The sequence below is a fragment of the Sinohyriopsis cumingii genome, unplaced genomic scaffold (genome assembly GCF_028554795.1).
Source record: "Sinohyriopsis cumingii isolate HCF-2022 unplaced genomic scaffold, ASM2855479v2 utg001938l, whole genome shotgun sequence".
Classification (NCBI taxonomy): Eukaryota; Metazoa; Mollusca; class Bivalvia; order Unionida; family Unionidae; genus Sinohyriopsis; species Sinohyriopsis cumingii.
In genome coordinates, this window is record NW_028316086.1 from 505,981 (window position 1) to 531,104 (window position 25,124).

Genomic DNA, 25,124 nt, shown 5'->3' on the forward strand with positions numbered 1-25,124 from the left:
AGTGACAGTAAATTCACTTTCTTTCTTGCAACTTCTTCCTTTTGACCCGTTTGTGTTGGAGTTATAACCAAAATACATGCAGCGCCATCCTACATCATGGGAAAATGATTCCACCATATTTCGTTGAATGCAATAAGGTGACTGCATTCTAAAATTACACATTGTGCAGTTTTGGAAATATCACGTGGTATCAAACTGGTATATATATATATGGTTCGTATAATATCAAGGGATATTTTTGCAATGATGTAGCTATTTACTCATAAACTCAAAATACATTTGTCTTTGCATGTAACAAACTTATGGTTCTGTATCTATATGGTTCGTACAATATCAAGGGGTATTTTTGCAATGATGTAGCTATTTACCCATACACTCAAAAGGCATTTGTGTTTGTATGTAAAAAAAAATTAAATTCTTCAAAATTGTAAACTGTGGTAGAACCAGGCGTAACGGCTCGTATGATTTAGATTTTGTACCTAATATCACATGCTATAATTATGTCCCTACAAAATCTAAATCATACGAGCCGTTACGTCTGGTTCTACCACAGTTTACAATTCTGCAGAATTTAAAGTTATAAAGAATATAAATTAGCGGTGGAAAAATTTGAATTCCCACTAAAATCACTTTTATCACATGTAACTTGAATCAAATGACCAATATTAAAATCTAAGTGATGATCAATCTGATGAGATAGTCAAAAGTCGGTTGAAAGCAAAAAAAAAAAAAAAAAAAACAATGCTAGTTTTCATTTTGAATTAAATTTCATATTTTACAAAAGTCTGATATTTCGCATGTAGCTTAAAGTTTAAACATATGTTTAGTACACGCAACAAAGTGGAGTTTACTCAAATATTAAGAATTAATGTTTTATTAACACAATGTTGTTTCGCTAAAATTTACATTAGTCTTGGAGGAACACTTAATTACCTTTGTCAGATGACTACAGCTAATTGGCATTTTTATCGAATTTTCTTCTCTCAGGTTTTAATTTTTGTTAATTTTTGAACAAGTGTAAACGAAATGCTCTTCGTGCAATTCACAAGTGAGTGTTCAGTACGTCATATCTACTTACAATTAAGTTTATCCATAAATGTCATGTAGTATTCCTGTCCGTCATGATAGACGCACATGTGCAAGGCTTATCGAACTATTTAAGGATGAAAGTATGATATCTTCCTCTTACAATGTTACAGATTTACAACAACTTTTATTTTAATACCTTTAGTATGGTTGAAGTTTATTGTTTATTTATTTATTAAGAAAGAAGAAAAGAAAAGAAAGAAAGAAAGAAAAAGAAAGAAAGAAACCATAAGTAAATAAATAATTTTATTTGCACGTGGGAAAAGATTATTAATCTAGAAATAAAATAATTTAGAACTTTTGAATCATAATTTTATTTGACGATAGAAAAATATCTTGCTACATGCTTAACCTTCTAAGACATAATTGGTATGATGCATCTCTGATGCACACCAATAATTCTATTTTAGTAATAAACAACAAAAAAAAGTTCTACAACGAACAGCTAACCAAGATCTAATGTGTACCGGCGAAACAGACGTACAATAGCAAGACCTAATTTGTATTGGCGAAATAGACGTACAATAGCAAGACCTAATGTGTTCACTCGAAATAGACATAAAATGGCATGACCAAATGTGTACTAACGAAATAGACATACGCACGACCTCCTGTATGGGCGAAATAGACATAAAATGGCAAGACATAATGTCTATTGGCGAAAAAGACAAAACGAAGGCAATATCTAAAATGTATTGATGAAATAAACATAAAATGGCAAGACCTAATGTGTTCTGGCGAAATAAACATACAATTGCAAGATCTTATGTGTATTGGCGAAATAGACATAAAATTCCAAGACCTAATACGTACTGACAAATTATACATAACATGGCAAGACCTGATGTGTACTGGCGAAAGACGTACAATGACAAGACCTGATGTGTACTGGCGAAAGACGTACAATGACAAGACCTGATGTGTTCTGGCGAAATAGACATAAAATGGCAAGATCTTATGTGTATTGGCGAAATTGACATAAAATGCCAAGACCTAATACGTACTGACAAATTATATATAACATGGCAAGACCTGGTGTGTACTGGCGAAAGACGTACAATAACAAGACCTTATGTGTACTGGCAAAAGACGTACAATGACAAGACCTAGTGTGTATTGGCTAAACAGACCATAGCAACACAATATTACTGATGACATAAGTTCAAGGATTACCTTTTAATCCATAGACTTCCTCTCTACATTTTTTTCTCTTTAAAAAATAAAACTCTAATACTATTTCTTGCAAAAGTAAACTTTCACACCAAAGTGGCATGTAACATATGTGCTTTTGTTGTTTATGTGTAAAAAGATAATTTGTACCAAAGCACTTTGTTTCTCTTTACAAATGTTTTGGGTTTTAATGGCTAAGTTGTTTGCTCCGCAACTCTGACAATCGAAACTTGGGAGCTGATCCTATATTGTGAAAGATTTGAATCATTTACGCATTTACTCCTGTCATATCTAAAACACTATTTATATGAAGAACATTCCAGTCCTTTTCATCTTTGGTGCTCCACTCGGTTCTGTTCTCGTTGTTTTCATTTTGTACACACACTCGAATGTCATGTCATTAGGTGTCGCAAAATTGTGCGTTGACGATAGCCAAATATAAAAAGTCGTCCAGCTAATGTTGATGCTACCATTCAATGTGTAGAGAGGGGAAATTCCGATGTAAAAAATAAAACAACTTTCACTAACGTTGCTTGATTTTGAATAACAGAATTACGTTTCCATGGTGATGGCAATTTAGGTTTCTCGGAGAACACAAAATAATCAATACAGTTTTGCTCTGAAGTTCATGCAGTGAAAAAAGCAATGCAGCGCTAGCATTTTCCTATAACTGAATTCAGAATCGGGCCTAACTGTGCACATTGAAATCAACCACATCATTCAGATATATAAAAAAAGAATGAAATTTGTAGGTTCGGTATAATTCCCCGCGTATCTATATGTTTCTTACTTATTAAACAATCATTAATAGTTGGTAAAATGAATAAGATTATGGGGTTATTGTTTCTTTCATTTTGAAATTTCTTGCAAGAATGCGAAACAACGGAGCATATTCGAATTACTGGATTACTGGTTGATGCAAATGTGTTTTAAGTGCAGCGTGTAAGATGGAGTGCGTTCGTAAATTTTCTTAATTTGTGGTATCAAAACGTGTCAGAAAAATACACAAAAACTATCGTTATACGTTAATTACCGGGTAATCATTACCTAACAACATCAGTAGAAAGCACTCTTACCATCAATCAGGATTCACTCAGCAGTTTCGCAGTCTGCTTACGAAATAGCCAATACAGCTATTTAAAGAAGAACACATGACTGCTTAAACTGTAATATATTTTCTTTATCTCACCATTAATCTGTACTCCATGGTTCAGATATTCTGATTGAGCCACTGCGAGGGACAAATGTACAATGGACGTCAGAAGAAATTCCTAGCGCCGGAAGAGCGAAAATTTGAGTCACATTTTTAGATGAAATTTCTAGCTAAAATATTTTCCAGAGTTTCTCTGTAGAAAAGTACGAGGTGTTTATATCGTCATATTAACACAAGTCTGCCCCAAAAGTTCCAACTAGATCATCAGCTAGACCGATGTAGAAATGTCTTTCGATCGTTCGAAAATTAAAAACACATTATTTGCATTTTTGACAGCAGCAACTTCATATTTATTACACGATATACGTGTTAGGAAAACATAACTATAACGAATGATGTAATCAGTAGGTATTTAAAAGTGGGAATTTCGATGTCGGACTAGTAAATCTTCTGGATATTAGACATGGAGTACAGGACCCAGCGTTTTGGTTTCAGAAGGTTGGACCGGGTCCATCCAAATGCCTTCTTTGCATCTTTGGATATTAGTTTCTGCTTGATTCTGCGTGCTGAAAAGAGGAAGAGAAAGAGAGAGAAAGAAAATGTAACGGAAAGTGACGCTAAAGTATATATTCCGTCAGGGTTCAGTAGCCATGGAACATCTTCGTGGCAATTCAAAATAGATTGCACTCGATAGAAAAGTTACACATCAGGTAAACATGGTAGTAATTAGCCTTATAGTTATCGACTTTTATATTATCAGTTTATATTAATTTCAACCTATTTACAGTTTTACAGAGTTGACTCATACTTAGGTTTATATAGATATACCACAAAGAATGATAAACGCCAAATATAAATATACCGTCACAAAACACGTGAGTGAAGTGCGATTCGTGTCCTAAAGTATATTAATGTCACATTACAAAAAATTAATTGTTTCATTTATTATGAATTCTTTTTCTCAATTATATCATTTTTTAAATAAAAAAATGAATGTATTTAATTGCTCTTATTCTCTGTGATGTGAGCACCTGGATGTTATTGGACACGAGAAGTTTCACCCTTTTCTTGTGAACATTACATTATTAGATCTGCACACTGTAGTATCCATGTTTGATAAAAAAAAAATTCCCTATCTGAACATAGTATACCCCGTATATTACAGAACCTTTTCCTATCTGAAAGTGGCAAACCTGTGTAATAAAACACTTTTTTCCTATCTGAGCATAATATACACCATGAATTATCACACTTTCTTCCTATCTGAATTTAGTATACTCCAATGTACACTTTTCGCCTCTCTGAGCATACTACAATCAGCGTAGTACAACACTTGTTTATATATCTGAACAAGGGATACCCCGTGCTGTATCACAACACTTGCTTCATATATGTTTTCTCATCTTCCTCACTTTCTTTCTTTATCCATTTGCTTCTATACTTGAATCGCATCATACAAATGATAATCCAACATGAATCCCTCCACAAGATCACAAAGATCTCGATGTTTTTCTCAACGGATATGAGTCGTGTTTCTTGATATCAAAAGTTCACGTTAGCTTTTTATTCTTTGCAACATATTTCTTGTGATACAAAAGATGAAATTACCAAACTGAGCCGTACCTACCTCGTCGACAACTGGTCACAGAACCATTCTGAATGTACAAACTTTCTGATGACTTCACATAGATGTTGATGTGCTCATCTGAAAATTTGAATTGTGCATATATATATATATATATATATATATATATATATATATATATATATATATATATATATATATATATATATATATATATGTGTGTGTGTGTGTGTGTGTGTGTGTGTGTGTGTGTGTGTGTGTGAATCAAGAGAGAGAAGAAAATGGTGATGATGATGAATTAGAAAGGGAAGAAGAAGTAGAAAAAGTAAACCGATTAGTGAAGATGGAACGTTGATCAGTGGAAAAAAAGTAAGAAGAACCACTGACTTACCGATTAGTGAAGATGGAACGTTGATCAGTGGAAAAAAAGTAAGAAGAACCACTGACTTACATGTAGTAGGAGTGCCGTTGCTAGTCCCAGAATTCCTTTCAGCCGGTCGACGGATGGTGCTATATACGCGCTTCAACACTCGTGGACTCATCAGAGGAAGGAACTCATTAGCCTTTTAAAAAGAGTATAAATAAAATTATTTCTTCTATTTTCTTATTTCTAATATCCACTTTTGTCTTTATGCACGTTACACGTCTATGGAAAATGTTCGACTAGGCAGTAATAGCGCGATCGTAAAGAATGAACCTATTTTGATGCCTATCAAATCAAGGGAGCTAACCTATCAAGACAGTATTATGGAATACAACACGATCATCAAACAACTACCTCTTAGAACAATTTGACCATTATAGTTAGCAGCTTTAGGACATATCTTTTTTAAAAAAAAATGTAGGACCTCCTGGCATGACAGTCAGAACTAAAAAGGGGTGCATTTGAATGAAAGGGTTGGATACATACTCCTATATAATGCCGGATTTAATCGATAGCATTTTTTTATGTGTGTTGACTAAATTATGAAAAAATCAGAATACCTAGTTAATATGTAAGTGGCAGATATAAGCAATTTCTTTTCATATGTCCACGGTCTTCGTGTATTTGGGAAATCTTATTTTAATTAAGGTAATGTACATTACTTACATAGACACGCGGGGTCTTATATGTCCATGACGTCATTTCATGCATTCTTCGGCTCAAAACTGAGGGATCCACCTTGACAATACTGCAATAACACATTTAAAAATTCTTCCAATTTACATTTTGTTTTAGATCCTGTTTGAGTATATTATCGGACAACTAGAGTTCTGGTTTCTTTATTGCTGATGAAATAATCCATTGCATTCTATTCAAAGAAAGAGCGAATGAAGACACAAGGATTACGAATGAACCATTTATGTGCAGAACACAGTTTTCGTTTCTCATTGTTGTCTTTTATACGGAATGTATACCATGTAGATTTTTACAAGGAATTCATACCATGCACATTTTCAGCAAAAACATACATACATGAACAGCCTTCAAAAAATGTTTTTGGTACACGCCCCCCCCCCCCCGGGCAATAAAATGGATTTAAATAAACAAAGCTATTCATTAAACAGAATACTTAAAAAATACGATTTCCAATTAACACGCTTGATTTCGAATAAAAGATGCACAGTTTTATTGAGCAGTGCTAAATGGATGGAATGATCAATATGAACGGTTGAGATTCACTTTTATTTTGCATATAAGTTCACTTGAATTTTGAAAATGTCCTACTTGCCCTAAAGCAGTTCAGTAACGCAGTTATTAATTTATTTTTCTTTATTAAGGCAATTTTAGAATCACATTTGTTGACCAGGATATATATTGCCCATTTGTTTTGAATATGTCTACGATCACATTTCTGCCCGAAAAGATTGACGAGGCTGACCATGGAGCCAAATTTTGGTGTATGTCAGACTTGTTGTTTTTCTTTTAGTTTTCTCGAGTAAAGTATGTATGTTTAAAGTCGTATCAGCACTCTGCATCCTCTGCACAAATCTACGGGCCGACAAAATCAGTGGTTTGCAGACTATCTGTTACGGTGCAGGTGAGTACTATGACGTTGTGAACAGACGTAAATGCGCAGAAGCTCACACACGAACGAACATAATCATATAATCCCTGATTTTCCTTTCCAAACTGCAAGGAGATAACAAGTCAGTCAATAAATGCCCCGAATAAGACGCAAATAACAAGCAAACAAAGAAATGCTATAAATTATGTTCAATTAGTGAGTCGAACAAAAAAAAAAAAAACACTTAAAGAAGGAAATCGGAAAAAACTCGTTTAACTTACTGTTTCTCAATTAGGTTGGTCACATCCCTGAGGGTCATCAAGATTTTCGCAATTTTAGATTCAATGGAGGTTATTAAACGTTCTTTAAGTCGTTCAGCAAGCTGGAATATAAAGCATTTATAATAATAATAATAATAATAATAATAACAATAACAATAAATCTGATTCTAATTCGTTAATCTGAACCATGCTACATGATTATGACTCTACCTTCATCATTTTGTTCATCAATATGACTCTAGCTTCACGATTGTGACTCTAGCTTGTTTCATCAATTTGACTCCAGTTTCATTAAAATGACTACAGTTTCATAAGTCTCACCAAAGCTTCATAGTTCTAAATTTAGTTTTATCAATCAGATCCTAGTGTAGTCAATAGGAATCTAACGTCGTAATCTGACTCTAGCTTCATCAATCTAACTCTAGCTTTATTAGTATGACTCTAGTTCCATCAGTCTGGATCTAACTCCATCCATCTGACTCCAGCTTTATTAATATGACTCTAGCTCTACCAATCTGACTCTAGCTCCATAAATCTGAATCTAGCTTTATTAATATGACTCTAGCTTCGTCAATCTGTTTCTAGATTCATTAGTATGACTCTAGCTCCATCAATCTGTCTCTAGCTTCATCAATCTGACTCTAGCTTTATTGATATAACACTACCTTCATCAGTCTGACTCTAGCTCCATCAACCTTACTCTAGCTTCATCAGTCACACTCTAGCTTCATCAATCTCACTCTAGATTCATCAATCTGACTCTGGCTCTGTCAATCTGACTCGAGCTTCATCAATCACACTCTAGCTTCATCAGTCTGACTCTAGCCGGGGGCCCGAGTGGCCGAGAGGTCTAAAGCGCTCTCCGTTACGGATCACTGCCATCTCACCTCTGTCTGCTTGGGTTCGAGTATTGGATTCGGCCAATGTGGGTATGTGAGAAAGCTTGCCAGTAGCTTCTCGTGGGTCGGTGGTTCTTCCCGAGGTTTTCCCGGGTTCTTTCTCCACCATTAATAATGGCCGCCATGCATAGCCTATAATGTGCTGAAAAATGGCGTTAAACCCCATAACAATAACAATAAGTGACTCTAGCTCTATTAATGTGACTCAAGCTTCATCAATCTGACTCTAGCTCTACCAATCTGACTCTAGCTCCATAAATCTGACTCTAGCTCTACCAATCTGACTCTAGCTCTAACAATCTGACTCTAGCTCTAGCAATCTGACTCTAGCTCTACCAATCTGACTCTAGCTCTAACAATCTGACTCTAGCTCTACAAATCTGACTCTAGCTCTACCAATCTGACTCTAGCTCTATAAATCTGAATCTAGCTTTATTAATATGACTCTAGCTTCGTCAATCTGTTTCTTGATTCATTAGTATGACTCTAGCTCCATCACTTTGACCCTAGCATCAGTAACATTACTCGATCTTCATCAGTCTGTTTCTAGCTTCATCAATCGGACTCTAGCTCCATCAGTACGACTCTAGCTTCCTTACTCTGACTCTGGCTTCACCAGTCTGACTCTAGCTCCATCAATATTGAATCTAGTTTCATTAACATGACCCTAGCTTCATCAATCTGACTCTAGCGTTATTATTATGACTCTAGCTTTATTATCATGACTCTAGCTCTATCAATATGATTCTAGCGTCATCAGGCTGACTCTAGATCCATGAATCTGACTCTAGCTCTATCAATTTGACTCTAGCTCCATCAATCTGACTCTAGCTCTATCATTCTGACTCTAGAGTCGTCATTTGCCTCTAGTTCCATCAATATGACTTAAGCTCCATCAATCAGACTCTAGCGTCATCAGTCTGACTCTAGTTCTATTAATATGAATGGAGCTTCATTAATCTGACTCTAGCTTCATCATTCTCACTCTGGATCCATCAATCTGACTCTAGCTCCATCAATTTTATTCTAGCTCCATTTGTCGAATTCTAACTTCATTAATATGGCTCTAGCTCCATCAATCTGACTCTTGCGTTCTCATCTGAATCTAGATTCATCAGTCGGACTCTAGCTTCATTAATCGAACTCTAGCTTTATTAACATGAATTTAGCTCCATCAATCTGACTATAGCTTCTTCAATCTGGTTCTAGCTTCATCAATCTGACTCTAGCTTCATTAATATGACTCTAGCTCTATTATTCTGGCTCTTGCGTCGTCATTTGACTCTAGGTCCATCAGTCTGACTAGCTCTATCAGTATGACTCTAGCTCCATCAATCTGACTCAAGCTTTATCATTCTGACTCTAGCATCGTCATCTGACTCTAGGTTCATCAATATAACTCTTGCGTCGTCATCTAACTTTAGCCCCATCAATCGGACTCTAGCGTCCACGTCTGACTCTATCATCATCAGTCTGAATCTAGCTCCATCAGTCTGACTCTAGTTTCATCAGTCTCACTCTAGCTCCATGAATCTCATCAATGTCTCTATCTCACTCTCCATCAATCTCACTCTAGCGTCATCATCCTGACTCTAGCTCCGTCAATCTGACTCGAACCTGATCAGTTGGACTTTAGATTCGTTAGTCATACTCGAGTTGAACGATCGCAACCAATTATCATCAAACGGAATCTCATCATTGTGATTAATTTCATCCATCGGACTCTAGTTGCATCATTCTCGCTCTATCTGCATAGATCTGACTTTAGCTTCATAAATTGGACCCTGATGTCACCGATCGCAATATTGTTTCATCAAACGGACTCTATCTAACTTGACCATTGGGATTCTAATTTCACCAATCTTACTAACTTGACTAATTTGATTCTAACTTCATCAGTCTGATTCCAACTTTATGAATTTGACGATAGCTCTACCAATCAAACCACAAATTCATTGATTTTAGTCTAGTTTTAATAAACAGCTCAATCTTTCTTTCTCCAACTAAAATTTCAAAACATTTTCTTTGTAACTTTGTTTTGTCTCTTGATTATTCAGATGGAATCAAGGATTTAAAAAGTAAACATATTTTTTTAGTTAAGTCTGAAAAACATGTTTATTTTATCTCAGAGTAAAATATTAGGATTTCCTCATATTTGACCAATATCTCAATTTATATTTTCATGTTGGATAAGGGATACTGGTTAATTGGTATAAACAAACCAGATCTCATATATTCATCTAATTCGCATACGAAATGTTTTGTACATACCTTGTTTTCTTTTGATGTACTTGCCTTTCAGGTATAAAATAAAATAAGTTATAATCGACGGGTAGCATGACCTAAACCCATAAGTTTAATTGTACGTTTTCGATATTAGAGTTAACGGATGTACAACAAATTAGACAGCAATCAATATGGCAAATCAGTTGTCGATGTGAAAATTATGAAACGTTGAATTCACACCTCGATGAGTTGTTCACGAATTCGTTCTTCTGACCGCATGAATGTGCATCTTGTCGCTGACATATTTTTTCCTACAAATGTAAACTCTTTATTAGAGGCTGGTGGAGTGGTCTTTGAGTTTAGGTAGTCAGCATAACACATCTGAAATACACCAAACACTGGAAATCAAACATCGAAAGTTACAAGTTAGATACCATACTATGAGAGACCTAAGAATGTTACACTGTTCATCTCAACTTTTAGATAGAGATTTCATAGCATACCTTTTTACATTACTCTCAATTTAAAAGGTTATCATTAATTAAATGAAAGAAAAAAACCGAGCCCAAGAAAGATTCGGGTTTATTTTTTTTAGGAAGCAAGGGTGAAGTCCGGGCTAACAGCAAAGGCCGTGTCATAGGAGTGGATACCCATATCTTAAGGCAGGAGTGAAGCCCGCGTTGCAAGATAATATATGGCCTAAGTGTGATACACGTTTCTTCAGGAAAAAGTAAACGACGCCTTCTAAGAGTAGATGATATCACTTATGTTTGATAAACACATTCAGTCAAGAGTAGAGAATGCGTTATAAGAGTAGGTATGACATACGGTTGATATACACACTATGTTTATAGAGCTTTCTTATCAACAACACACCTATTAAGTATATTTAATTTATGTTGTTTGTTTGACTTTTGTCCTGAATTGAGGACTGTTGATATTGATCTTGCATACCTGACTTTTGCCATGATTGTAATTGAGGGTGTTAGATGGAGATGTCGCATATCTAATATTTGTTATGATTATAACAGGTAAACATGATGTTCACTTGAACTGGAGTAGCGTCATTGTTCCGTTATTGCCCCATTTTGACCTTTGGGGCCCGGATGACATGTTACAAACTCTACCCTCCCATAACTTGGCAAGCAAGCTATATCCTATATGCAACCAGTGGATTATTAGCATTAATATTCCACGAAAATGATTAAAAGGGAGACACTTTCTCGGGCTGTTGACTGCATAATTATACATTATAGGCAGGCGTCTACTTAACGCAACATCTGCCGAATCGACGTGTTTTATCACGACGTCGCACACAGTGTGACTATATGATTGCATTGTACCTGGTATTATTCAATAGCATAATTGCACGTTCGCCAATAAGATCTGTTCAAGTGGGTCTGGCGAACTTCCTAATGATAAACAATTCTAATGTTTTGGATATCCTATCGCACCTGATATTATGACCTCAACGACCTAGATCAATTGAACTTGTGACTCTGTCAGCGGTAGTTACGAAAGCAGGTCTGAGACGACAAACGTGGCAGTTCAAGGTTACATACTCTTTTGGTTTTCACCAGCGAGGAACCATGCGGTTTGACATTATTTATGCCCACGGAAACCGTGTATCTTTTATTTTATATTAATCGATTGACACATAGTCATATTTCCCTTGTGGACCAAGAAAAACACATTATCGATCTGAGGGGGTAAAACATACACAACTGTACATTAGAGATCTACCTGACATTTAAATATAAAAATGACAGTCTTACGTGGATATTTGAAGACCCGTTTACAGGACACATTAAGGAGCTAGCCTCGTTGATGCTGTTCACGGATTGTTCAAGGGTGGACCAAACAAGTTCGGGGCTCTGACCTCGCGCACTGTACCAAACATTAAACAGGTTACAATGTGAGTTAGTGATAGCAACAAAGGCACTACTGTGGATCGAATGAAACCAATGGGATCGCAGGCGGTTCAATTGCTTTTTGATTGACTTAATGCGGCCAAACACAATAACACTTATGTAACATTAAAATTATCCCAAGTCTGAGGTGACACATATGCAAAAGACCGATGAAATATTTCAATTCATTGCAGTGACTTTGTTAGTAGCAGTGGCTCCCGGGGTTGCAAAAGCTGCCGCGTTAGGAGCTGTCGGACCTGCACACTGGAGGGCACTTAAAGGGAATTTTGTGGTCGTATAAAAAGGAAAAGGACCTCGATTACCAGAAATAAGTTGCCGAATACCATCGGGAAGGGTTATTTTATTACCCAGTATAAACATGCAGAAAATCACACCCTTGATCAATTATATCGCCATGGCAAAATCACCTTGTTTTCTTTATACGAAATGAATTTGCATCGATGGTGCCACGCACAACTGAAACCAATAGTGTCAACCTGGATTTGACAACAGGATCTGGCACTCACTTGGTCCACATACGTGGTGGCAAACCTTAACATCGTTTGTATTTTTGTCGCGTATGGACTTGCTGCGCCAGTTAAAGTAGCTAATTACTTAACACAAAAAAGGTGGACGCTAAAGCATTGTTTTATTCAACCATGCCAGTACAAACATGGTTGGATAGACCCTTATATTTTTATCTAGTATAAGCATTGTGTGCACTTGAGCATTAACCAACACAGCAAGCACTTACTGATTTCAATTAAAGTATGTTTGATTTTATACAAAATGTCTATTCGCATTTACGAACGATATTCTGTCCAACGCCATGGTGTTGATGTAGATCTAAGCCAGTGTGTCACCAAAGCGGATTTAAATGAGTTTACTAGTTGTTTTTAGTGTTTACCCAGGTGATCGTGTAATTTTTGAAGATTATACTGGTAAACCTAACACGTCTAACGTGGATACTAAATATATTCTTGTCAGGTTTAAAGGCGCTGCTGCAAAGAACCTGTCTGATATCACTGAAAACTGCGGAATCAGAGAAGCGGCGTGTCTGCTGCATTTATCAAAGAGCGTATTGATGATGCTAATTTGTTGTTGTTGAGTTTAATTATAGTGGCGTGCGCACAATTGTGCATGTGCCACTTTTTTCTGACTGCACCGCAGCCTGCTAGTTGTTCCTGGGGAAGGGGATGGTGCCACCTCCCCCAGGCTTTTATGGATTCAAGGAACCCTGATAGTTTGGCCTCAATCTGTGGGTCCATAAAGGTCCCTACAGTTGAATGGTTGGCTGCCATTAGTGGGAAGGAGAGCTCGGGAACGGTCCTGCTTGCTTTACATCGCTGGTTTCTTGTTGCATTTGCCTGGTGTTTCTTGCGATTTTTTTTTCTTTTTTTTTTCGATTTTTTAAATATTTTTTTCTTCTTCAAAATGTTCTAAAAGGAGGGGGGGATGTTCTATGCTGTTTATAGAGGTTCTTAGTAGATATCATGTATGAAGAGAGATTTTCAAGGTTATTATGGTATTACTAGTCGAGGTGTTTAGGGCGTGTTTCCTACGTTATGTTATTTATAAGTTTTTAGATATTACCTCTTTAAGTTATTTATTAATTAATGCTTTTAGAGATTGAATGTTATTTATACTTTATTTAGCAAGAGACCGGAGTCCTAGCCGATTACACGGTTCGTTAAGGACATCTAGGACCGGAATCCTAGCTGATTACTCGGTTCGTTAAGGACATCTAGGACATCCGATTTTGCGGTTTCCTTAGTTTTTTTATAGGTGCTTCGTAAGTGAATTATTTATTAATACTTTTATAAAATTGAGTGATTCGTTATGGGTTTTTATGTGGTGGCTTCTAAATTTATTTAGCTAGTTACTGGGTCTTTTGGTTTTGTGGGGATAGTAATTATATTTTGTTCCTAAGTCCTGCTGAGTCTATGAATTGATTTATATTTTTATATGCTGATTGTTTATTTTTATTAGAGTCCATAAGTAACTCTGGGTATGTGTGTGGTGATCCAATCTCTTTTTGGGTTTTGATAAATATTTTCCGAGCGGGTTGATATTTTGGGCATATATTGAATACGTGGTATAGATCTTCGGTGGCGTGGCAGATAAAGCAGTTAATGGTTGCTGGTTTGGGTCCTATAAACCTTCCAAAACTGCTTGCTAGTTTAGTTTTTCCAGTTATTATCCTGTTTATGGTTTTCTGTTCTAAATAGGTACCCTTAGGTAGCTGTATGTTCCTATCTACGTTTTTGGGGGTTTCATGGTGCTTTTTACCTTTTGTGGAGGAGTTCCAAAAATCTTGCCATGTTTGGTCTATATATGTTTGTGCGAAGCTTATTGCTTCTGTAGAGCTATAGTTAAGCTTGATAGAGTTTTGATCTCCTAGTTTGGTTTTTGCAACTTTGTCTGCTGTTTCGTTGCCAGAGATTCCAATGTGCGACGGTATCCACATGAGCTCGACTAACTGATGTGCTGTGGTGATATCGTCGATTAATTGGCATGCTCTGTCGAGGAATTGTTCCCTAGAGTGTGTATTGCGATTTTGGATCGATTTGATAACGCTTAGGGAATCGCTTATAATGACTGCTTTAGGTATTTGGTTGTCTTTGATCCATTGTAGTGATTCAAGTATAGCCCAGAATTCAGTGGTTTAAATGGAGCAATAGTCAGGTAATCTGGATCCCGTTTGTATATTGAATTTAGGGATGACTATTGCTGCTGCTGTTCTTGGTGGGTTGTTTGTTTTTGATCCATCGGTATATATTTTAACATAGTCCGGGTATTTTTGGTTGATTTCGTTTACCAGTACAGGTTTTAGTAACTTTTCTTGTCCTTTTTTATTGCCTAATTTGGTAGCTTCAATGTTAATCCTTGGTGGTTTTTGTAACCATGGTGTTTTGTTCTGGTCTGTACTGTTTGTTACCTGTTTTTTTAGTAGAGGTATCTTTTCTCTTAGTTCAAGGATGACTTTGCCACTTGGTGTGATGGGTATGATTTTGGGTTTGAAGACAACTTTACACTTATTTATAGCTATTTTGGTGGTATGGTTGTCTGGGTGGGTATCTAATCGAATGGAGTATCGGAGGAGCAGTTCTTGCCTACGTAATTTTAAGGGTAGTTCCCCTGTTAGTGTTTGTAGTTCTTCTAATGATGTTGAAGGGAGTTTTCCTGTGCATAATAGTAAGGCTTTTCTCTGGATAGTGTCAAGTTTTTGTAGTACAGGCTGCTTAGCCGAGTTATATGCTTGGCAACCGTAATCCAGTTTTGTTCTAATTAGGCTTTTATATATCGTGAGGAGGGTTTCCTGGTTGGATCCCCAGTCAGTCCCTGTGATGTTCCTGAGTAAATTGAGATCTTTGTTACAATTCTGGGTGAGTTGTTCAATGTGCTGTTTCCATGTGAGGTGGTTGTCAAAGAACATTCCTAGGAATGTTACTACTGTTACGTATTTGATTAATTGATTTTGTATATAGAAGTTTGGATAGACTAGGTTGTTATTTCGTTTGGGGGTGAATATGATTGCCACAGTTTTTTCATGAGATATTTTGAAACCCCATTTGTCCGCCCATCTACCTATGTTGTCTAGGCTCTGCTGGATATCTTTAACTACTGTGTTATTGGCGGGATTTCCATTCCTCCATATGCCACTGTCATCTGCAAATTGTGACAAGTTTATTTTTACGGATACTGCATTGAGGTCAAGGTCGTTTACCATTAGGTTAAATAGTAAGGGACTTATTACACTGCCTTGCGGTGTTCCATTTTCGAGTGAAAATTCTTCCGTATGGGTGTTGCCTATTCTTGTGGTAATTTTCCGGCCTGTGAGGAAATCGCCAATCCAGTTGAACAATCGTCCAGTTATTCCAAACTGGTTTAATTTGGCCATTAGTCCATTGGTCCATACTAGGTCGAACGCTTTTTCTAGGTCTAAAAAAACCGCTATGAGGTTGCGATCGGTTTTCCTATGTGCGTTAAAAGCGAGTTTGATGTCTGTTTCCAATCTGAGAAGTTGGTCACTGGTGGATCGTTTGTTCCGAAAGCCACATTGATTTATGGAGAGTAGGTTATTGGTTTCTAGGTGGTGTTTTAACCTATTTGCGATTATTGTCTCCATTATTTTGCAAATATTGTTTGTAAGGGAGATGGGTGGGTACGAATTTATGTTGTTGGGATCTTTACCTAGCTTGGGGATTGGTATTACTATGGCCTGTTTCCGTTTGGTGGGTAGTTTGCCTTTATCCCATATCCTATTAAAGAGTTTGATTATGGCTATTGTTATATTGATAGGTAGTTTTTTGTAGATAATGTAACCTAACTGATCCTTACCAGGGGATGTTTCGTTTTTGGATCGTAGGGCTATCTTCCATTCATGTACTGTGATGTCGCTATTTAGGTGAGATTCTTTTGTTCCTTGGTCTTGAAACATTTGAGGTTGGGTTCCCTCCATTAGTTTTTTGTGTTCTTGAAAGTTTCTGGTGTTATTATTGTTGCTACTCATGTTCGAAAAATGCTTCGCTAGGAGGTCTGCTTTATCTTTATTTGTTATGGCATTTTTAATTTTTGGGGCTGAGGTAGTTGCTTTCCCTTTTATGGATTTTATCTTGTCCCATATTTGTTTTGAGTTTGATTTTAGACTCAGTTTAGAGCAAAAGGTTTGCCATAGATCAATTTTAGCAGTTTTTATAGTTTGTTTTAGTGCTTTTTCTTTATCTTTATATTGCTGGAAGTAGATAGAATATTTGGTGCGTTTATATTTATTTAAGGCCCTTTTTTTGTCTTTATGTGCGATAGTGCACTGTTTAGTCCACCATGGTACAGGGTTTTTATTTTGGATATTAGTTGTCTTTGGTATGCATCGGTTAGCTGCTTCTATAATTGTGTCTGTTATGTTATCATAATACATGTCAATACTTGGGCTTTCTAAGTTAACTGGATTTACTCTAGCTAGTAATAATTGGAATTGGTCCCAGTCTGCCTGTTGGTAACTCCATTTAGGTGGGGTATGGTACAAAAACAATAAGTGGATCAACAAACATGCCCGCACCACCACGTGTGGAAAGTTCATCTACATAATACACAACACAGACCAGCGAAGGAAAGAAAGTTATTATTGGTAGTAATATAACAAATGATTGAATTGTTTGGTGATGTAAATGGTATTCATATCCCTATTTCAAAGACCATAACACCGAGTCTGGATTGCATTTATTTATTATACCCGGTTATTGTAGTGAATGGAGTCAAGCAACAGCATTATTAATTGATAATCCTAGTAGTAAGACAGATATTTGCGTCAGAATAGTGTTACCGGACCATTGTATACACTCTGATATTAAAGTCAAATACAAATTGATAGTTGAAACAAAGTTGACGTGCCAGTGCCAAATTTGGGTCAGTTTGGTGTTGTATTACTACAACCTGAAAATACTTAATCGTTGGTGACATCACCAGGTGAAAAACAATGAAGTGATACTCACAGGTACGTTCACCCCGGTTACGTTCACAAGGCATATTTTACACGAGCAAAAGCTCAGCTTAAAAAGAGATATCTCGATTGTTATTCATAAAGGACGCACCTGTTATTGTAACAGTTATTGAGCGACGACAAGAAAAATCATTTAATACACCAGGCTCATGTGTAACCAATATATTTTCCAGAGCGTAGAACTGTTGAAAATTGATTTATTGTTCAGAGATTATTTTTATAATTGTATGAAAACTGTACTAGTACGAAAGGGTTACTGGCTAGAGGTGCGTTTGCATATTGCGCCAGGATGTGGTGAGTCCGGATAGGGCTTGCCAGTCGTGCAATTGTACTGCAAGATTGTTTTATTAATAGAAGAACTTTAATGGACCCTCAATGCTACTGGCGTGAAAAAGTGATCGAAGTGGAGCAAAAGCTTCCAGATGAAGTCAGCAAGTGAACCACGTTTGATCGTAGAAACTAGTGATGGACTTGGTGTAACAGGATACGCAATACAACAACCATTGTAGATGCACTTATCGGAACTATTGTCGGGGATATATCGATAGTAGCCGGGTCTCTGTTTGTGACCGCAAATTAATTTCGATGCGATTACATTCACGTGTACGTGTTTATTCAGCAGCGCTTGAAGCGGCACAAAGTAGTATCAGCACGACTAGCAAACTGTATTCGGTGGCAAATGAGGATAAAATAATTTGATCGAGACTGTATTGGCCTAAATGGAAAATCACCAACAACACCGAGTACAGATAAGAAACCGTGCGGTTATGGATTTACAGACATGAAAGGCGAGCAAAATAATCTTTGGTCGATTGTTAATGTTTAAATATCCAATGGCTGCGATCAGTATATAACTTTCTTGCCAAATCATGGGTACAGAGGTTTTGTCTTATATCAGGGTCCCAAAAGGAAAAAGGGGACAACAACAAAAACAAAATTAAACACGGTATATTGACACTACTATTTGAGTTCAAGGGTTAGTGAAGTCTTCTCGTGAAAATGATTAGTTTTCAAGAAAATTGTATTACAATCTGTCAAGTGAAATATGTATAAATAGAGATTCGGTAAACAATTATGTATTCCTGCTTTAGGATCAGTCTATGGAATCATTTACTATTGTGTTCAGATATAATTTGAAAGAAATTATTTATTGACAATATTCATTGGACTCAATCATAATTCTAAGATTTTGGCTGATCAGGATATTCCAGACTATTGTAATTCATTTTATGTATTTGTGTGTGTGATATATTTAAGATTATTTGAGATTTAATTCACAATTATGTAACTGCGTCTGAAATGTTCACTTTGTATCTTACAGAATTAAATTATTTGTTGATCTTACTAAATGTTTTGTTTCGCTTGAATCTGTTATATAGTTTAAGACCTAGAGTTGTAAAACATCACATATAGAAAGTCAGCATAACTGTCAATTATTTATTTATATATTCCTCAACATCTATGCTTGTTTGTAGGATACAGACACGCACATACAGACAGACACACAAGTTGGTTTGGGACTCGTTGTATTGAAAGGAGGGAGAATAAAAAGTATGAAACACGTAATAACTGCGTCAATGAGACCTACCCGTTCAGCTTGACGAATCTTTCCCAGTTCTTCTCTATGGAGGCCCATAAGCTCTATAATGCGTGTTTTTTCTTCAAGCCATTCTTTTTTCTCGTCGTCTGTAAACCTACAAGATGGTCATATACACATTTTATTTAAAGAAAGAGTTTCATTACATAACAATAGCTATATTACCTATCAAAGTGAAACACGAATTGCATTTTGACATATCAAGAGTCAATACTGGCATAAAATATGTATTTTGTCATTTTTCGGTTTATTCAAACCACATCATATTCATAAAAGAAGCACGGATGAAATAATGCAATCATGTTCTTATAGATGAGTTTAATAAAACAATCCACAAATTTCCGTGAAATTTACTTTAGAAAGTTTAACTTAAATGTCAATATTTTATAATACTCGAATACTGCAGGGGCTGCAAAAGTCCGGTAGTATTTGCCGTGGACTTCACATAAAATGTAATCTTCAGGCCAACAATTAATCTGATTATAAAGTCCAAATACTATTTTTGGACTTTCATATCATGTTCCTTTCATTATTTGATTAAAATACCAAGTTTATAAATGTTGCTGATTTCTCTTTTCTGACACAAGGTGATTCATTACAGTGGTCCATTAAGTCCGATGGGACCACATCCATGTTGTTGTATATACTACATACAACGATACCTCATAAAACAATGCATCGGTTAATGTGGTGCACATCGCTCCTATTTCGTACGTCGGATATATTATTTATATTATCGATTATAGAAATGAGTGACTATAAGTGTAGTCCAAGATTTTCTAGATAATTGCTTTCTCCAGAATGTACTGTACTCCTTTCAAGGGGTGAAACGTAAACAGAATCAAACGCCCTAATTTGAACACTGAGATATATCTCTTCCAAATCAATATGTGAAATCTACGAGGATGTGAAATGTACGAATTCCGGATATCAGGAAAGGATAAAGGTGTTTCTTCTATATACTAAGAAAAAAGTGCTAATCTACAGCAATCGCTTTAAAGATGAACAAAGCAAATAAAATCATTCAAATCTGCATGAAACCGGTTATTGATGAATTGTACAACTACAATTAGATCTTGAAATTCGTTTAGATTTATGTCAACAACATTTTAGGACCACTCCGGTGACCTACGTGGTTAGAGCGTCCGTCTCTGATGCGGGAGATCGTGGGTTTGAACATCGACCGAGTCATACCAAAGACAATAAAATGGTACTAGCAGCTACCTTGCTTGGCGCTTAGCATTAATAGGTTAGTCTTAGGACTTGGCGGCCTGATGTCAGGATAATGGGACTGACTGGGACATCATGATACATGTCTGCGGTATGATGCCCCAGTGCTAGACATCACTATAAACTGCCACTGTTTAAACATCATAGCGATATCGCTGGAAAAGTGTTAAAGCTACGTTTAAAATCCAAATCGCAATCACACCAACATTTTACTTAAAATGAAATTAATAATATTTACACTCACAATGGGAATAGTTCCTCCTCTTTTCTCTCTTTTATGGCGGTATTTTTGTCACTTAATGCAAATGCTGCTTCCTTCACTGCGTCAAAAAGATCACTACATTCCGACATGAAATCTGAAATACAAGATTCCTTTCAGGTGAGCTAAATCTGTAGGTGCATTGTACATTTTAATAATACTCTTTAAAGCCAGGTTTGTACAACATTTGGTTAGATAATTTGGAAGCAACACTTATCGTTGCGTTTTGAATACCGTTTGTACTCGCTTTTAAGTCGGAACCCCGTACAAACAGCATAGCGTCTTACATACCTTGGCATAATGCGACTGCGGATCAGGGTCTTTCCTATTTTGTACTGATTAGTCCATTCATGCTATCTAGAACGAGATATCCCAGCGCATTATGCAACGGTAGACCTGGATCTATATATAAGCAGTATTCGCTGCCTTATCACCCAGTAAAGTCGGTACATGAATTTGAGCGACAAAGATTTTCTTGCATGTTATTGTTGTGGTTGTTTATTAGTATTGTTGTTGTTAATTATATTATTATTATTATTAGTAAATATATATGTATGGAACAAAGAAGGTACATTTTTAATCAAAGATCTATTATCTCAAAATATGGATAAGATTTTAAACGATATAAACAATAATAATTTAATGAATGAATCGAAACAATTACTATAGTTACCATTACGCAGCAAGCAAAATGAAAACAATCGATATAAAGCAAATTCTAGCGGTGACATTTCCATTAAGAATTATTAAGTGTCAGACTTGGTTTGATACAGATTGCACAAACGCCAAAAGAAAAGCCTTAAGTGTTTTATGTGGATTATAATCTAAAGATACCGAACTTTTCTGGTGCCTTGTAAAGAACCCAAGTACGGGTATGCAAAACAGTATCACGTCTGAAGCTTGGTATGAATATTTTTCGGAATTATTTAATTTTTCCAGTTCTGTTGACCAGATGCAGGAAACTGAAAACATTCAAGTAATTCATGAGACTCCAGATAGACCAATCACTGAAGAAGAGGTACACCTAGCATTGAGTAAACTAAAACATAACAAAGCTGGGGGGGGGGGGGAACTATATGCTTTTTCCAGCGAATTTTTTATATGTACGGGTAACATAATATATTCAATATTAACAATATTATTTACTAACCTATTTGATGTTGGATATTATCCAGAATATTGATCAACTGTTATAATCATACCAACTTTGAAGAAAAGGGAAGCATATGAACAATCCAATTACAGAGGCATTAGTCTGATACTTGTAGTAAGCAAGGTGTTACATCGATTATAAATAAAAGAATAAATGAATGGATGTAGGGAAACGAATTACTGGGCAAGGAGCAAACACGATTCAGAGCTGGGTATTCCACAGCAGATGATAAATTTATAATATATAAATTTAATTCGTAAATATTTAAGAAAACGTAGGGGTAGATTCTATGCAGTATTTATTTACTATAAAAAAGCTTTCGATAGGATAGAGATACGTTTACTGTACCAAAAGCTAGTTAGTGAAAATATTAGTGGGAAAATGTTAATAATCATTAAGGCAAATTATATTTATGCAAAAGCATGTGCTAAGTTCAACAGTTTTGTTACCGGTGTATTTAATTGCCCTTTGGGCGTGTGTTAAGGGTGTGTTTTATAGTCTTTACTCCTTTTTTTATTGGTTAATGATTTTAAACCCTTTTTAGCTGAAGGAAACAGGGGAGTGTCTATAGAAACCTATTTTCACTGTTGTGTGCAGACTATTTAATTTCTTTGCTGAGACTGCCCACCTGTTGCAAAACATGGTCAATAGGTTGCATACATTTTGCCTAAAGTGGAAATTAAATGCGAATATGAAGAAGAAGAAAAACCAAGAGTTGTTGTATTTCGCAGACTATCTCAGAAGTTACGAAACGTGGTACTATGTGATGTCTATAGTGATATCTATAACGTAACTATCTCCGAAGCTACGAAAAGTGGTACTATGGTCATACAGAAGCAATGACCGAATCATTTTATAAAAAATTAGGATGCATATTTTCTTGGTGTATATGCCAGAAAATTATATCCTTGCTGAAGGCTGTGAATAAAACAAAGTCTTACAAAATTTGACAGATTACCTGTAACTGGATTGCTTCGTCTGTTTGATACGAAGATAGCTCCAATACCTAATTATGGAGCTGACGTTTGGGGTTTTTTATGATGCCAATGATATTGAAAAAGCTTATTTGTCATTTTGTCAATATATCCTTGGTACATCTAAGTCTACTCCAAATACATTCGTATATAACGAATTTGGAAGAATTAGTATGCAGTGTATAAGATAAAAACGTAATTTGAAATATTGGCTAAGAATTCTACAAATACCAGATGCCAGATATCCTAAACAATGCTAAGATTTACAGTTACGATGGGAGGTGGGTTGTAAATGCTGGGCTAGTTTTGTTACAAAGCTTTTATTCACATTTGTATCTGGCAATATTTGGTGTACTCAGGGCGTAATTAACGAAAACATATTTCTTAGATAGTCCGGCCAGAAATGTGAAGATATTTTTGGCAAAAGTGCAGGATGAGATTAAGTCGATGGAAAGACTGCGCTCCTATACGTCAATGGGATTAGAATTTACTTGTCAAAATTATCTAGAATTTTCGGGAGATAACGATCTTCGTTATATAATCTCTATGGTTAGAGTGGGGAACTTGCCAACCAGAGGTAATACGGGGAGATATGAAAATATCTACTATGAGGAACGATTGTGTCAAATTTGTAATGTTAACATCGAAAATGAATTCCATTGTATTACTGCTTGTCAGCTATGTGGAGAAGCAGGAAAAACACTTACCCACTTTTTTACATAAAAACTCAACTTTAGAAAAATGTAGGTCCTTTATACACAATGATACTAGTACAATTCTAATGACTAATTTAGCAATGTTTACTATAAAGGCCTTAAAGATTAGAGAAACCGTTTTATTAACGACTCCTGCTACATAAGACTTTAGAGCAATATCAGAAATCTTGCACCAAACAAGATTTAGGGTAACCCTTAAATCTGTTTGTTTAATTACTATGCAGTAGTACATCCTTGTATCTCACCTAATTCAAGAAATGCAATAATGATAAATTTCATATAAATTACTTCTATAAATACGCTGTTTTGTTACTCACTATAACTTTTTGTACCGCAACGTGTATGGATATGTATCATGGGACAGTAGTCTATATTACAAATAAGCACTACAAGTAGTAGTAGTAGTAGTAGTAGTAGTAGTAGTAGTAGTATAGCAATGTTGGACATACATAAATAACTTTACCTGGAGCATCCATCGTTGCTAATTCTTTGAGGACAAAAATGCTGATGGGTAAGTTGTTTGGTGGTCCATAAATCCGCCCTCCTAGTGCGGACGACAGTTTGTAAAGAATTTCAAGCGTCTCATATCTGAAACAAATGTCGCTTCCATTAAAAAGGTATCTTTAACAAAATAGTTTACGTTATTTTGACACATTTTAAGTATATCAGAAATAGGGGAGGGATAATGAAGAAAAATTCCGACCTCAAACCTAATATCTACAGTTCACCATCAAGAAGTAGTCTATGCAGGCTTTACTTAAATGAAAATACAGAGATATATTTCGCTTTCTTATGACACATGTCATGAGGTTTCTGTCCATTGTAAACATCATACAGTAGGAGAGCATGTCAAACACGGTCTTTAGCAGCGTCATAAAGATGGAGAGTAAGATGGGGTCTCATAATGGGAACCAATCGTCAAGATTTTTTAAACACAATCGATCAAAAATATTAGTCATAAGGCGTAGGCTGTCGTGCTGATATTGTAAATAGTAGAGAATTTATAAAGGCAAATGTCATCAAATGTAAAACTGAAAATCAAAACTAATAATATATTGCAATGATTTTTAAACAAAAATGACGCTTAATATCGTTTATAAGTAAATTATATAACACACATTTCTATAACGCACAGTTTTTGCTCCAAATTCATTTTTGCAGAAGTGGATTAAAATTTCACCTAGGATTATTGCAGGATTAAGAGTGATAATAACAGATGATTATTTCTTTAACACGTTCACACATTGAACTGTATATTTGATTTAAAGTCATCGTAATGAAATACACTTACGCATCGTCTTCTTCTTCCGAAGGCACGCAAGGAATATTAATGACTTCCATATTTATATTCAAAGCATTCATTTTGAAAGTTATCGCAAGTCGCAAAGCGTTTCTGC

The 25,124-nt window shown here is 35.8% G+C and overlaps 1 protein-coding gene across 2 annotated transcripts; it reads right to left on the reverse strand.

The window, feature by feature from the left end:
- Window positions 1–1,410: 1,410 nt before the first annotated feature.
- On the reverse strand, window positions 1,411–25,124 carry LOC149771354 (uncharacterized). Of its 2 annotated transcripts, XM_089948568.1 has the most exons (10): window positions 25,019–25,124; window positions 24,191–24,315; window positions 20,870–20,981; window positions 19,387–19,492; window positions 10,629–10,769; window positions 7,264–7,364; window positions 6,085–6,166; window positions 5,446–5,557; window positions 5,037–5,114; window positions 1,411–3,975 (listed from the first exon to the last, which is right to left on the reverse strand). In XM_089948568.1, exons 1-10 carry the CDS (start codon window positions 25,087–25,089, stop codon window positions 3,848–3,850), a joined length of 1,056 nt encoding a protein of 351 aa, XP_089804694.1. In that variant the 5' UTR covers window positions 25,090–25,124; the 3' UTR covers window positions 1,411–3,847. The 2 variants fall into 2 exon arrangements, with proteins under 2 accessions (XP_089804694.1, XP_089804695.1); XM_089948569.1 differs by lacking the exon at window positions 5,037–5,114.